We start from the raw sequence: 16,053 nt of genomic DNA, 5'->3' as shown, positions 1-16,053 counted from the left end.
CTGTAGCTTCTCTGCTTTTACGATCATTTGTTTATTTAAAGATATTACATATAATTTCCTCTTGACTATTACTAGGATTCTTAAAAAGGGTGAGTGTCAGGATTAAGGTGTTGAGGTGACTGTCTATAGAATATAGTACAAAGGTGGGTTGGTGAGTTTTGAGTAGGAGAAAATAATTTCCTACCTCTTCATTTCACTGGCTCTTGGCTTTTTCCAGGAAAAGCTGACACTGTTTTGGACTCCCTTATTTAATGTCATGATGTTGGCCTTTATCCCCTTTACTTAATCAAGTAGCAGCGGTGCTGTTTGAGTTCTCTCACATCACTTTTTGCAAACAGAATGGAGCAAACACGTTTAAGGACTCGTAGGATTGATTCTAGGTATCCGATGATGGACTGATTTTGGTCAAACTGAGCAGAAATGTGAGCCAAGAAGGGAAGTAAAAGGAGTGGAAAATCGACATGAGGACTGTTGCTTTCCCACTTGTGTTAGCAGCCCAAGAATACCTTAGTGTTCATCATGCTTGATATCTCTGGGAGTCATGTTAGAATCAAAAGTTTTTAAAAAAAAAAAAAAAGTCATTAACCTTATTGAGAAGTTGCATAATCTCCCTACCCTTTTGGGTAAAGCTTGCAGAGCTGAAGAATGAAGGATCGCATGTGTTGGCACCAGCAACACAGAGGGAGAGTGGTTTGAAGTAAATCACTTGTGACTTGTCTGGTGCTAGGTGGCCCCTCTCTCCCTCTGCAGCTGTCACTGGTCTCTCAAACGTGTTGAAGCTGGTTATTATGTGATACAGGAATGAAGAATAGGTGTTGGTTGGCAGAGTATTCGCTCTATCTTGTACGAATCTGATGCCCTTTCCAGTTAACTAGGGCACTAATTAAGCAGTATTCAAGCGTGTGAGGCTTAGAATTAGTTGCTGGACCATAAATAAGTTAACTGGCAAGGAGCTAAGGCTGATCCCATCCATTGGGCATAGATTTCCTGTTCTGCTGCCTTCGCCTGTGTTGTGAAGTCGTGTCTCCAAAGTAGGGCTTCTTGGTTAGAAAGTCATCAGACTGTAACTTCTTTCTTGTCTTCCCAAAGTGCTTTCCCTGCAGCGGTGGTGTGGTCAGCAGGAGAGAAGCTTTCAGGTGCCCGCACCACGTCCTTGGTGCACCTTGGCGTGGATGGTTGCGTTAGGAGCATAGAAGACTGGTGGGGACGTTCCTCGGGGCGATGAGGCTGTTGAAGTTAGGCATCTGGCTGCAGGACCCTCTCACAGATTGTGTGAAAAAACTCGTTATTGTGTCCTGCGGGGATTTAGCGAAGCTGATAGAATTAAATCCCAGTATCGGCTTCTATCGGTCTTAATGTGTTCCTTCCCTTTTTGCTCCCAAAATCTCTTCTCTCCTATTGTGTGCCACAGACCCAGTGAGATGAAAAGGTCCTTGCAGGCTTCCCTGTAGGCCATCTACAGTGTCTGCTCAGCGGTGCGTTACCCACTTACTGGATGATAAAGATTTCTTCTCCATATTTTTATTCCTTTAACCAAACTATCTTTTGAGTTGTCACTGCATCTTTTGTATTAGAACAAATGGGTCAAAGCACTGGTCAGCCTCGCTGGCGGGGTCTCTTTGATCTCCATGGTATGTCAAACCGAATCAGGCTTGAAATATAATAAATAAGGGTAGCTGGGTCTGGGCAGGGAGGAGGCTTTTAACTGGCTCTGTGTCCTGTGGTGCAGATATTAATGAACAGTGCTGCAAGTGTGCACGCATTGCGCGCTGGGACCCACTTAACTAATTGTCAGACACTGAAGGTTAACATCTCTGAAAATCCTGAGCGTTGAAATGGCCACATGCAGAAGAGCTCAAATGTGTTCTGCCTGTGCCCCTGCCGAAACCCTTGTTTGAGCTGCGGTGATTTGAGCTCCTTGAAGTTTCTGTTTTGTTGGATTAAAACAGTTCTCTTTTACAAAAGGGATGGTGGGGGGAGGGCTGGAAGCTATTAAATGCTCAGTGCTAAGATATTTTGTTGTTTTCCGAAGTTATGGTCTTAAAAACTTTCAACTGAAGTGAAAGATAAGATGTGGGAGCTCCTCTTAGCAGGCTATCATCTATTCAGCTTTTGTGTGGAGAAGCATTCACACTCAGTCAAAAGCTTCTGGCTCAATATGTCACTACCTGATTAAACAAAAAGAAATGCCTCTGCTTTGAATGTGAAAGCAGGGCTAAAGTAATCATGCCTTGATAGCGGGTTAATGCTTCAAGCCAGTTCGGATTTCTTAATTAGGGACTGATTTCTGACATCAGGAATGTAAATTAGCTGCAATTATGTCTTTGCTGCAACCTAGCACCTTCTCATTCAAAAAGTTTTACAAATGTTAATTGCTTGTCCCAGCTCCTTTCAGAAGGATATTATTCTGCAGCTGGGGAAACTGAGGAACAGTTTATGTTACTTGACCCAGCTAGCCCAGCTGGTTAGTGATGGCTCAGAATAAGCTGTGAAGGTCTGATTCAGACAGATAGCCTGCAGCAAGCTTCCCTTTCAAAAGAGCTGCTGAAGTATTTGTGGATCTCAGGCAATGGGGTATTCTGAAACTACTTGCTAGAGTCTTTTCTAAACTGAAATAATTAAACTAAATTCACCTGACAAAGTTATGATTGATTGCGATAGGACCTCAGGTATGCTGCATTTACAGGCTAGTATGCATTTTTAAAGAAATTTTTAGTGATTATTTTCTACATGCTGTTCTCACTAGACCAGTTTCTAGTGTGAATTGGACAATGCTGCTGTGAATTCAAGCTTTATTACAATGAAGCCTGTGTTCAGTGTACATATTGTATGTAAACACAGTTTAAACTTGTTTCCATCTCTGCTCTAATGTTAAAGTAGGTAGAGACTAGAGGCTTTAATTCAAATTTGAATCTGTAATCTTCTATCAAGGAAGACGTCACCCTTTCACAGAGTTTGTAGGGTTTTGTATGCTTTTTCCATGGATGAATTTGTATTGGCCGCAGTAGATGGCACTGAGGTTTGGATTAACGCTGTGACTGTTCTTTCTTGTATGCTCTTCATAGTGTTAATTCCAGAGTAGCAGAAAGTTAGTGAACCTTAATTCTTAGTCGTGCGGGATTTGACACGTGCTCAAAGGAGGTACCACATTACGTGGCTTTACCCATGGATGTGAGCCTGATTGTTCACCTCTGGCATGGAGAGATGTAGGTTGGTCAGTGGCTCACCCATACAAGCTTCTCTTACCCAAATGTGCTTACTGAAAGATAAATCTATTGCTTTTTCTTCTGCAGTCATACAGCTGATCATACTTTACTTAGTTCTCATTTACTTTCAGTTTGCTCTAGTCTGAGATATCCCTTGGTTCTTACAGGGCAGGCTGTGACTTGCCCGCCCAGCCTCATAATTACAGGATGCTAAAAATTGGACAAGCGAGGAGTGAACCTGAGCTCCCAAACCCTGAAGTAACTATATTTATCTTTTCAGACTTTGTAACTTTCTTCTGGAAAATCCAGATTACCCAAAGAAGGAAGGCAGAGTGGTTTTAAACCCCAGCAGCAGCCTGCTTGCCAGCCAAGATGAGACAAAGGCAAGTGAGAGTACCCTCATCTACAGCATGCCTGCCATCCAGTCTGTTCAACCTGAGCAGATCTTGGGATGTCTGGTTCTATTAGCGCGTGTTTGTAGAGTGCCTGGTTGAGCCGTACCTTCATAGGAGGCCTTCGAGTGCGTTTGAGATGGCGTTAAATAGCAATAGTTAGTTGCTTGCAAGATGACCTTAAGACTTTCTGGTTTTGCTGTTGCGTAGCTGCACCATGTCTGCTCTTTTGCCTTCAGCAAGACCCTCTGTCCTGCCTGCCTGTCAGCCACCCCATCTGAAGTGGTCATTTTGGTAACTGAAATAAGAATTCCTTGGTCATTCTGCCACATGAAGTAGACTTGGCTCTCAGGTCTCTCTTGTGTGGCTTTTAGGCATTGCCTTTCAGCCTAACTGCAAATCTCCCTACAGCTTCTTGATTTTCTTTTTTTTTTCTTTTTTAAAAATCCATTTGACAAAAATTCTCTCTGAGCCACTTTGAGTATGTTGACATAGCTGTGTGTGGCCTGAGAGAAGTGTCAAATACCTCTTTCTACTCGTGGAAGCATCTCTCAACCTCAAGCCACTAAAGTTGTTCACGCTTTATAGTGAACATATGTAGCCGCTTCTTGATGTCTCATGCAGCCACACACAATGGCTTTAAACTACGTGGCGTGGGTCCTGCTAGGAGCAGAGCTGCAGCGTGGTGCAGCTCAGGGCAGGTTACCCACACGAGTGCATACACCAGTAAGCTTCACACCCATGCTGCGCTCTAAGCTGATGGTTAGATATGTGCTCAGAACTGGGTGCCGTGTAACCTGAATTTTGGGTGGTCTTGGAGAAGGTCCTGGGCTGAAAGAGCAGTTTGGGGTGTTTTTGTGTGTATTTGTAGCAACCTTTTTATATCTCTTGCGTTTTCTCCTTAGGTGCCTAAGGTGGACTACTTTGACTTTTCCAAACTAGCCCCACTTGATCAGCGGTGCTTTATCCAGGCAGCTGACCTCCTTATGGCAGACTTCAAAATGCTGAGCAGCCAGGACATAAAGTGGGCACTACACGAACTCAAGGGACACTATGCAATCACACGAAAGGTTCTCCAGTTCCAGTCTGTTTTCTTTCCTAGGGTTATCTCCTGTGTCTGTGGAGAGCAATGCGATGTCTTTTGCCTTACTATACCATCTGCTAGTGTGTGGTTATGGGTTTTTTTAATAATCTTCCTTTCCTTTTAAGAAGTATTAATCCATTTAGTAGAGACTTGCAAAATTTATTGGCCAGACAGAAAACTGCAGGAAGTTTTTACTTTTCTCTAATAGGAGAACTGGGGAAACTCTAGGTAGTTGATGGTAGGTGATGCATTAAAGTGAGAGGTGCTCCTGTTGCTGCTGAAGTACGGTGTAATTGCCAATAAAGCTTAGACATTTAGCTAAATCTTTAAAACATTTAACTGCTGCTATTAGTTAACTGACTGCATGTAATTGAAAAGAAGTCCAAGTCTCGCTGTCCTGTTTCTTTTTATTATGACTTGTGGAATGAGTCCTACATTCCTCATAAAAAAGAGTTTCACTGTAATGGAGCTGCAAAGGCACTTGTTTTAAGTATCAACAAACTGAATGTAAATGTGGCTTCAAGCTTTTCACTTGGAACTACTACTCTGATACGCTGTTCTTGCTTGTGCTTCTTTCTATACTATTCCAGGACTTAACTAAAACAAAAACTCCTTGTCTCTTCACTTGCTTGATGGAGCACTGAGTATTTGAGCTTTTTTTTTTTTTTAAAAATAAAAAACCAAACCCACCAACAATAAAAAGCCAAACCAGCTCTGTTGCATCAGAGTGGACACCAGCTGTATCAGAGTTAATAGCTGAGGTGTTGTGAAGTATCATTCAACTATTTTGTTTTTATGGCATGATGGCTTTATGAGTACGTACAGCAGCAAGGTGAGCAAAGGGAAGAGGTGTACTTGCCTCTTTGTGGGGTGTGTGGCTTTCCAGTTTTGGATCAGTCTTATGCACATGTTTGTCCTGTGCTTCAGTTTGAAGTATGTGCTTCTGCTTTCTGCCAGGAACAGACAGGATTTAAGTCTGTATGTTGTTTTCTAGGCCTTTTCAGATGCTATCAAAAAATGGCAGGAGCTGTCTCCTGAAACCAGCGGGAAACGGAAAAGGAGGAAAGAAATGAATCAGTATTCATATATAGACTTCAAATTTGAGCAAGGTAAATACCAAGCTGTACGTATTGTGCTCTCTGCATCGTTATTGTAAAGCAGAACTGGCTTGCAGCAGAAAGTACTGTTTTTGAGAAAGGGACGTGATCCTAAACCAGCTGTGTTTCTGTCATTGTCTGGTGTCTATTTTGGAGATATTCTTCATTCTTCTGCTTGGTACAGTGTTGTTTGGGATGCTGAAGTTGTGCAGCTGGTGGTATGTGGAGGAAAAAGGATTTAAGCTTTGTTCTGGCTGCTCCATCCCATTTCACTGTGCCTTTAACTCTGCTTTAGGGGATGTAAAAATTGAGAAGCGGATGTTCTTCCTGGAGAATAAGAGACGGCACTGGAGGTCCTATGACAAGCTCTCTCTTCTCCCACCGGTGCTACTGGAGCAGGAATTCTATGAGCAGAAAGTTAAAGAGATGGCAGAGGTGAGTGGTGGGAGCTGCCTTGATCTTGTGGTGCAAACAGCTTCAACTGCTGTAGAGGTCTTGGCCCTAAACATGGAAATCTGCCTCTTGGAGAAATTCAAACGCTGAACAAAATGTTGAATAACTGGCTACCTTTGCCCCTTTACTGCCTGTTAACACGTATGACTTTTCCCAAGTAACTCGTTTTTGAAGGAAAAAAGCCTCGCACACAGTTTCATATGTACTTAAATACACAGCTGCTACTCTTGCAAACACCGTTACGGACCTTTTTTGCTGCAAAGCAGTAAGAGCCCTACTAATTAATTCTTTCTTCTAATTGTTAGCACGCTTCTCCCCTGCTTTAGGGCTTGTAATTGCAGCTCGGTGTTGGTGGCAAATAATGACCAGGCCCAAGGCAGTCTGCCCGCTCACTCTGCCTTCCACAAGTTGGCAGTCCTGTGTCTCCAGAACGTCTTGTCCTGTGCTGAGGACCATGTGTTTCAAAGCAGAACCCTGCAATACCCGCTGGTGTGTTGTCTTCCCCTCATAGTCTGAGGGAAGACTGAATTCACAGCTCTGCACCTACCGTTCTTTCTACAGTAGCTTCTTGAAGATCCTTGTCTCTTAGGCAGATGGGTAGTGTCTCCTTTTAAACACAAAGCCAATGTTCCTTGGGGCTTTTTCTGAAGGGACCCATTGGGTGAGATCATCTCTGCCCATGGAAACCTGAACCACCAGCCCTCCATAATATAGAATATGATTCTTTGTTCTTGCTACCTTTGCTTCTCCCATCTGTTCTAGCTGAATCATAAATAGCTTAATGGATTGGAAGGATGGGCTGAGTGATGTTGTAAGCAGACAGTGAGCCTTTTATGGTGGTTTGAAGTCCTGAGATAATGTAAAAGGGTGTAGAGGCTGGAAAATTGCTTTATCTATTCTGTAAATACAGATGCACATCTCTCTCTTACAGCATGCAGACTTTCTCCTTGCCCTGCAGATGAATGAGGAGCAGTATCAGAAGGTCAGTATCTATAATGTGGTCCCTTGAGTTCAGCTTATGCATAAACACTGTTATGCACTTACTACTTCACAGACTCTTTTGGCTTCTGGAATGGAGCTTTTCTGAAGCTGCATTTGCACTGTGCTGCTTTTGCTGAGCTGGCAAAACCTGCCTAGTGTGTGTGTTGGCTGGCTTTTAGAAACGGTAGGCAAGAGCTGAGTCCAGCACGACAGTATTGATGCATGTAATGATCTGTAGTAATTCAGTCAGCTGCGGTTTGTTTCTTTACTGGCCCGAGCAAACATTGCAATAGAATAGTACCAGGTTTGCTCTTGCTACCACCAGTATGGCTGTTTAAAAGAGATCTGCTGTTGTTGGAGCTCTGCCAGTGGAAAGGCCTTCTTCATTTGCAGAAAGGACTCTTTAAAAACCTGAAAATCAGGTCATTCCCTTTAAACAAAGAGAGAAAAGTTAGAGATCAGTTCAGCAGCTTTTCATTCTCAATGCCCATTTCACTTCAAACTTTGGAGAAAATGTTGGACCTTTGAAGAAGTGAGCAGCAAACTTACTCTTCAACAGTGGCAAGCTTCTCCACCCCTGCAGTGGAGAGGCTGAGACAAGGTCTCTCCAGGCAGATGGGTAAATGTTCCTTTAGAGGGCAAGAGATCTGAAGCTTGGTTTTCCCTGTATAAGTGGTGTAGACTCTCTGCTGTCTCCCTGTGATTGCAGCTTCCCGAACCCAAGATACTTCTCTGCCTGTGAGCTAAGGTTTATTAAACCACCATGTGTTCTGTAGCTTTTTGGAACCTGTCAAGCAGGACATGTAGATATTAAGTTACTTAAACCTGAGTTTTTGGTTGTCCTTAGTGAGTTTTGACCACCAAACAGGATATCTAATGGAATGGTGGGTATCTATTGCTCTTTTTTTTGAATTCATGCTGGCATTGCTTATGGCTTGCACTTGTATGTGCCTATATGTTGCTATAGGTATCAGTGTTTTGATGATGATGCTCATACCTCTGTTTATGGCTGCAGGATGGTCAGATGATAGAGTGCCGCTGTTGTTATGGGGAGTTTGCGTTTGAAGAGCTAACTCAGTGTACAGATGGTCACTTGTTCTGCAAGGAGTGCCTAATTAAATACGCTCAGGAGGCAGTCTTTGGCTCTGGGAAGGTAAGAATATCCCCACTGGATGAGGGGAAAACGGGTAAATTGCTATTGGGAGATCACATTGCTGTTTGTGTAGTGTTGCTTAAATCAGATGTAACTGCACTTCCCAGGAAATATTTGAATGGAATTGTGTTCTGAAATCCAAATCCAACAAGTCAGTCTCACCATCAAGTGAAGCCAACAACTTCACAAGGAGATCTTTGCTGGATAGGATTTCAGTTTTGCTTACCTCCATTTTTTGTGCTCTATGCTTAGCAATTTGGATAATTAGGAAAACTTTCTACAGCATTCATAGTAACAACAGTAACTTGCACTCGTCTGGTTTTTATTTTCTACTTAATAAACCAATGGTATCTGCACAGGGAGCATATTCTTATCTTTGACTTGGCCAGTGTCCTCCTGGCTAAGAGTGTTTGTACTTCATAATATCACTGTGATCCCAACTTAATTTGAGGGTTGGTTCTTCTATGATACTACTAAGCTTCTTAGTCTCCAATTTAGCTAGCAATTATCCTGGTACTTAGCTGAGCTCTAAACGAGTCATTAACCTGCTCTGAGGTGTGCATGCTCCTTTGCCTCAAGACATGATGATCAAACTGTGGGATGCTTTTGTAGTCTGAGATCTATATTTCATGTAAACATAAACAGGTATTTTATATGACCATATTGACAAGAGTGCAACATGCTGCTCGTGAGCAGAGACCATACAGTAATAATGGGCCCCTGTGTGGTCACGATGGGCTTAGAGTGAGTGAACTGTGATCCCAGCTATCAACAGCATCTTCATGCCCAGTGTTTGTTTGAGGCCTGATCTGTTTGATTAACTAGTCTTGTCCTTTCTGTAGCAAACCTATTCTGTGGCAGTCATCTGCTGACTTAAGCTCTATTCTCTCTAAGCAAGGCTCTGCACTGGTTTACTTGGAATTGTTCTGAGTACTGAGTCTTGCTTTTTGCTAGTATCATACTGAATGTGAGCTCTCTCCTTCCAACCCTAGTCAGAGCTCAGCTGCATGGAAGGCAGTTGCACGTGTTCATTCCCCACCAGTGAGCTGGAGAAAGTCCTTCCAGAGAACATCCTCTTTAAATACTATGAGCGAAAAGCTGAGGAGGAGGTGGCTGCTGCCTGTGCAGATGAGCTTGTCAGGTAAGTGTCCAGCAGAGAATGCAGACTGCACTTACTGTTGTAGAAAATTGTTCCCTGAAACCCTGAATATGTGCTGACTATGAGATAGGTAGCTTTCAAAGAGCTGTATTATAAGTTCAGGCTTCTGTCTTCCCAGATCTGTTTTTATTCAGGTTGGTCTGCCTTGGACTAGCAGCAGATTAAAATTCAATAGAGTTGTCTCCCCCAAAACTTGCTTGCCAGCTCTGTGCTGATCCTCTAAATTACATGGTCAAAAGCAGTGCTGAGCGTATAATATTTTGATTGCAAACGGGGAAGTGATCGAAGAAGTATGGGCAAAAAGGCTGTAGTCAGCACATCCTGGCTGCAGGCATTTGGTTGGCAGCCTTATTAAGTACCACAAAGCTATTTGACTAAATCCGCTTTCAGCAAAGAGATGTTTGGCACTCTGCATTAATGGCATCTTATTTTGGGTTGCAGGTGTCCGTTCTGTAACTTCCCAGCTCTACTGGACAACGATGTGAAGCGGTTCAGCTGCCCTAATCCCCGCTGCAGAAAGGTAATTGGGGAATACTTTGCCATTTGGTCTCTTCTGGAGTGTTGGGCAGGAGAGCTGGGAGGACAGCTCACACGTCCTAATAGCAGGTGAATGAATATCTAATGTGGTTGCATGGGGCAGCAGTTAAAGTATTTGCTGGATCCTGCTGATGTTCTGTAGAAGTGTGTGGCTGGACAGATGAATTTCAGGGCACTGTTGATGAAGACTGCAGTATTCCTTTATTTCCTTGGAAGATGTTGGCTAAAAAAGCTTATGGATGCCATAGGTTCCTGTCCTGCATATACAGAAATATTTTAGCTGAACGGGGAGCTGGGTGTTTAAAAGGCATAAAACCAAATTGTAATCCTTTATCTAATGACACTTCTGGAGAAAGAGCTGAAACAACCTTACGTGCTATCCTTAAGAGAATTAGCATCTGCGGTTTTCTTTCGCGCTGTCGCCTGAATACAGATTCAGTTGGAAGTGACAAAAAACTTGTTGGAAGAGCTCCCTGAAATGTGAGCCATTCAAAGGGCGGAAGATCTTTGTGCTTCTCTCAAAGTTTGCTAATAGCCGTAACGGGAGAATCATCAGGCCCAAGGGGAGGATGGAGTGGGGAAAACTTGCTGCTTCTGCACCATCTGTTCTGGGAAGAAATAGAAGCATAGAAATGTGTTTCCCAGTCTCCTGAATGTATGCAGAACCCTGCTTGCATCTGGTGCCAGTCGGCCGGGGCAGCACGCTATCAATGTTTAGCTCTGAAGCTACAAGGCGTCTTGCGTAACTTTAGCCACAACAATGAATTCTCATGCAATGTTCAGGGAACTGCCTGTCCCCCAGCAGAGATTTCTGCTAATCACTGAAATTCCTCTTGAGTGCATTAACCTTGTGCTTGTAGCTGCCATAGCTTTGGGTTCTCCTGTTGATGTGGTACCACCATTTGCCTGTATGGAGAAATTGATAGGAGTCGAATTTCGTAGTCTGGAGAAGTTGCCAGCAGTGAACTTTGCATTCTGTAGTGAAAATTGAACTTATTGGGGGTACAAAGCTGCTTATGGAAGATGCACGATTCCATTTTAGATCTCTAATCTCCAGATATGCTTTGCTAACATCTACCTCTAGCATTTGGGAAAGGAATGTGATTCTGATGGCTTGGCCAAGTGTCATGAGCGAGGAGGTTTGCTAGTCACTAGGTGGCAATGTTGATTCACGTTTAAATCAAACTCTTTTTCTTACTGTTTTTGCAAATACTGAGTTGTTTTCAAAATGTACATATGTCAGCACCACGGAACAAAATTCAGGCTTGAAAAACATGAACGCTTCAATGTGCAAAATGAATTGAAGTCGCTTTTCTTCCTAAAGTGTGTAATGCGGCACAGTAACTGTGGTAAGAGGGGTCAGTGCTGAAATGTTCCTTTCCTTCTGGTTTGCTGTTTCATTTCCTTCCTCGCATACTGCCTGTCCCCCCTCCCTGGGGTTGCAGCATTCCAGTGGGCTGGATTTCTGGTTTCCTGGACAGCTTGTGTTGATTCATTAGCTGAAAATCTGCTGAGTAGCTTTGTGCTCTTCTTAGAAGTCTTGAATGACTTTAGGATTTGAAGTCGAGGGTGAGGAATTCAGATAGCAGGATGTGGTGTTGTCTTACAGCATCAACTGCAGTGGTTCTTCAATATTCCCACTATCTTCTCTCTCTCCAGAATGAAGAATTTCAGTTAATGCTTTTGCTTGCAGGAAACTGTTGCCCTTAGGGAGGAAAGGGCTAATCTAGGGAACTCTACAGAGGTTGGAGAGGATGTATTGGCTTTGCTAGCAGTGCCTCTGGCAGCCTCTGTGGTGGTGATGACTGATCCTGGAAGGAGTCCCTCTCTGGTTGGAAGGACTGCACTTGCACAGCTGAACCTAAAGTGAGGGGAAGTGTGGAAAGGGAAAGGTCAAAATGTGCCTCTCCTGAACCCTCAAGGCTCTTCAAGGGTGGGGAGAGGAGCACCAGATGGTGGACCTGTTGTATTTCTGTGCTCCGTCACCTGGATCTTTTTGTCTTGCTTTGAGAGTTCATGTTTATACTCTCAGGCTTTCCTTTAAATCTTGCAGAGAGGTTGATTCATATTTGGGCCAGCTATGGATGTAATGTGAAGTAAGTGATGGGAACCAGCTGGAAGCCTTCATTTTGGCTGTGTATATGTGTGCTGGGCTCGATAATAAGAAGAGCTCTAGGCATACCCAGGTCACTGCTTACGCATCTCTCCTGTAGTTTCACTCATTTGCACCTTGCAGGGACCAAAATGTGGCTAATTGCCACCTCAGCAACGGGCAGAGCTGCCGGTCGCCTTCCGTGAGTGAACGGCTGCACGGAGAGCATGCAGATGAGCCTGCACCATCTGCCAGGGCCACTGTGGCTCCAGCTGTGTGGTGTGAAGTTTGGCTCCTAGTTAGGTGGTCAGGGCTTGAATCTTAATATTGTGAACTGCAAGGTGGAGGAGAGGCTTAATTAGCCAAGGAAAAATGTTGCCCAAGCCACCCTATGGATGCGCTCTGTGTGTTTGCAGTCTGAGCTGGTGCTGGGCGAGAGGCAGCTTTTGCTCAGACCTGTCAGAGTTTTGAGGTTTTGCTCTATAACGGGTTGCTGACCGCACACGGAGCCAGGTTTCTCAGCCTGCTCAGTCACCCTCCATCTTACTCTGCGCAGGGATCCCCGTGTGGAAGCAGCGCTTGGATTTCTCATCTCTAATATTGCGCGTTTCTCCTCCCTGTGCTCTGTCAGAGCAAACGAAAGCTGGCAATTCTGGTAAAAGCAGGGAAGGCACATGTTGCTCGCTGACTTGTGCCACACTGGGAAGTGAGCGTGCACTTTTGCACGTTGGAGGAAGTACTGCTTCCCACCAGAGAAGGAAGTCCATCCTTTCTGCTCTGCCTCCCTCCTCCCAAGACCCCGTATTGTTGGTGAAGACAAGGCTTTTGTTCCCGGGCTCCTTGCTGCTATCCTCGGCGCCGTGTTGCGGGTGGGGGAGATCGTCTCCCCTCTTTGCAGTCTCAGCACAAAGCACTGCAGGGCTTTCAGCCAGCGAAGAGATGGGGAGGTGAAAGCTGCTGTTGCCATGGAAATAATGCCTGCACGGAGCAGCGCTGTCCCTCCGGTGCTGGAGAGCTCAAAACCTTCAACACTCATTTCATAGCCAGGCCATGTTGCAGGGACTCGCATTTCCAAGACTTTTCCTTAAAACTCCATTGCATAGCTTAAAAAAGCCCGTGTCAGATGGGTGATATCTCCACTCTTTTGCCTTTTCATCTTTGGGTTAGGCTCTCTGGCCACAGCAATCCTTGTGTGTACTTTTAATTTACTAAGACAAAGTGTTTTAGGGGACTTATTTTTAAGCTGCTAGAATGTCTCAGGATTGATTTCAAGGTGCTGGCTAGGAACAAATGTACCCAGCTGCTTTTAAGCTTCATTTTCTGTTGGAAGTGAGACAGGTTTAAGCTTGTACAGAGTTCTGCCTAGCAAGCTGTGTCTGAACATGGCTTCTCTTAGCAGGGTGCTAACACTGCATCCCCAGCCTATGCTAATAAGTGTAAGTCACGTACAGTTTGCAGCAACTTTGAGGTGAGTGGCCGTGCTGAAATAAATTGTTGCATGATCAACAAGACTTAAAAGTTCCAGAAGGAGCTGAGGGCCGTACTGCAACGCCTGTGATCTCTGTACCTGGAGCGGTAACGGGGCATGCAGCTGCTTCTGATTCAGAGGTAGGTAACGAGGCAGCCCCACACCTATGATCCAGTTACAAGTGTTTTATAGGGTGCGAGGGGAAATGTTTGTGTAATGAAGAACCCAGCAGGAGGGGATGTGTTGAGGATGACATAGCCTTCCAAGGCTATCATCCAACACATACCACAGGGCCCATTACTTCTGTGCTAGAGGCTGGTCCGTTGCTGCCCGGAGCTGCCCTGCCCAGCTCCAGATGCGCTGTGGTTTTAGGCTTAAACTATATCAAGATTTGTCACTGGCAGGGTGCGTGTGCAACATGGAAAAAAAAAAATTGTTCTGGTTGGAGAAATTGAGCTTGTCCAAAATGCCTCAGAGTAGGATGTGCATATGGAGAATTACTTAATTCTCCTTGTTTTGCAGCATGTTTTCCCAGCTGTTGAAGGCTGCTGTCTCATTCAGCTTCCTGACAGCAGCGCAAACATTTTGAAGGTCCCGTGGCCCCATCTCATTCTCTGTTTAGCCATTCTTATTGCTGTTCTCTGTGTGCTTTTCCTTGAGCCTATTTATTTAGATTTGATTGTTACTTAGAGCTTAGCCCCACAGCTTTAGTGGAGAGCAGAGCCCAAGGTGGCACTCGCTTATGGCAGACCCCTGTAATTTCTTTCTGGTGGCAATGACCTCAAGGCCCAACTCCCGTGTTTAAATTCCAATCTGCCTGTGCGTGAATGCAGCTGAGCAGAATTTGTTGAGATAAGAAGGGAAGGGTAATGCGATGTGGAGGACCTTGCTATGTGTCTTACTGGGGTGATTTGGGAATGGAGCACTAGTGCCTGTGTATGCATTTGTCTGGAGGCTGGTCTCCCGCTTGTCCAGGCTGGCAGAACAGTCTAAACCATCTTTTCATGACTCTGCCATCTTCCTCCTCAGTGCTGCATCCCTGAAGCCTCTTGCTCCGGAGCTCTCAGCTTTCTCCTCCAGCTCGGTGCCTTCGCTGCACCCTTTTTAAACGAGCGGTGCGCATGGGAACACGCTCCGCTCCGGCTGCCAAAACCACAACAAATGGCAAGTTTCCGTCTGTCATCTCGGCTCGGCTCTCAGGCACTCCGTGGCTGGGCAGGCGATTTTCATTTTTCTTCCATAAAAGGACATTGAAACCCGTCTGCAGCAGCGGTGCGCTGCGCCGCGGGCAGGGCGAGCGGCGATGCTATCGCCGGCAGCGCCGGCAGTGCTGCAGCAGCAGCACCAGTGATTGCCGTATCTCTCCTCAAAGGGATGGGCAGGAGGGAGGGACCGAGGCCGAAGGTGGGGTTGAGGTGGTTGTAGGTGGCAGATAACACCCCAGCAGATTTTATTGCCAAGTCCTAAAGGAAGGTAGATAACAGGAGAGTGCTCCTGGTGCAGCAAAGCCTTAAAAGTACAGTCCCGTGGAGGAAGAGTGTGCTAAACCACGTGGCCTGTCCTGTTGAGGCGTGTAGGGTCAAAGTTGCATGGGGAGTGCTGAGAGTCGGGAGATCTTCTCATCCCCAGCTTTATTCTGGGCAAGATACTTACCTTTTGGGGGTGGCTGCAAGGGGAACAAGGGAAAGCCACATGCGAGGGCTCTCCTTGCTTCCCTGGAAGCTGGACAGTGCGTGCCCACAGCTTGCTCGCTGGCTGAGAGAGGGAGCATCTAGGAAAGCCAGGGACCGGGAGTGAGTTGTTCCCCACGGGGGAACTCCCATAGCTTGCTTTTTGGTGTGTGCTTGGTCTGGGCTTGGGAGCAGCTAAAAGAATTGAGTGGCGCCAGCAGTAGCTTGGTCCTAGATGCCCCTTTCCAGAGAGGAGGCACAATGATCGGCCCAGAATCACTCTTTGCCTTGTCTATATACCTGCCACCCCTCCTTGGGACACGTAGGAAGGGGCTGTAGGAGCTCTGAGAATACCTCGCCTGGAAAAACAGTAGGAGCGAGCTGGGTTTGTTGCTGTGGTGGAGTGGAGAAACCCCATCAGTGGGAGCTCAGGTGCTGCTGCTTTTGCAAGGTCAAGTCTATTTATGCAGTGGTATGTGGAAATGCTTCACTTGATAAATGAGTCTGAGAGAGGAGGAGGGGGCGAAGCCCAGCCTGGAAATGGACCTGAGGAAAGAGGTCAGTTTAAATGGGGTATCTGGCTCTTAGAGGGGAAAAAAAAAGCTGCTGAAAGCAAGAACTCAAGCTAGTTCTTTTAAAAATAGACTGTGTAAGTCAGTGCAATTTCAAGCAACAAAGCTTACTCCTGTGCTTGCTTTCTGCCTTATATAGCAATATCCATTCAGCGAAAAGGCAATTCTCCCACTGTTTACCGACCGGTG

The 16,053-nt window shown here is 45.3% G+C and overlaps 1 protein-coding gene across 3 annotated transcripts in view; it reads left to right on the top strand.

Moving 5' to 3' along the window:
- Positions 1 to 16,053, top strand: part of RNF216 (ring finger protein 216) — an 80,567-nt gene that overhangs the window by 20,582 nt on the left and 43,932 nt on the right. For all 3 annotated transcript variants that reach the window (XM_068423425.1, XM_068423423.1, XM_068423424.1), the window contains 8 exons: positions 3,487 to 3,589; positions 4,504 to 4,668; positions 5,677 to 5,791; positions 6,075 to 6,214; positions 7,164 to 7,214; positions 8,229 to 8,366; positions 9,359 to 9,507; positions 9,967 to 10,045. In XM_068423425.1, the coding sequence (XP_068279526.1) occupies positions 3,487 to 3,589; positions 4,504 to 4,668; positions 5,677 to 5,791; positions 6,075 to 6,214; positions 7,164 to 7,214; positions 8,229 to 8,366; positions 9,359 to 9,507; positions 9,967 to 10,045 (940 nt within the window). The remainder of the gene's footprint in view (positions 1 to 3,486; positions 3,590 to 4,503; positions 4,669 to 5,676; positions 5,792 to 6,074; positions 6,215 to 7,163; positions 7,215 to 8,228; positions 8,367 to 9,358; positions 9,508 to 9,966; positions 10,046 to 16,053) is intronic.

This window comes from Nyctibius grandis, chromosome Z, assembly GCF_013368605.1.
Source record: "Nyctibius grandis isolate bNycGra1 chromosome Z, bNycGra1.pri, whole genome shotgun sequence".
NCBI classification, from domain to species: Eukaryota; Metazoa; Chordata; class Aves; order Nyctibiiformes; family Nyctibiidae; genus Nyctibius; species Nyctibius grandis.
Note: the sequence above shows the minus strand (reverse complement) of the source record. Positions and strands in the feature narration are given on the sequence as shown.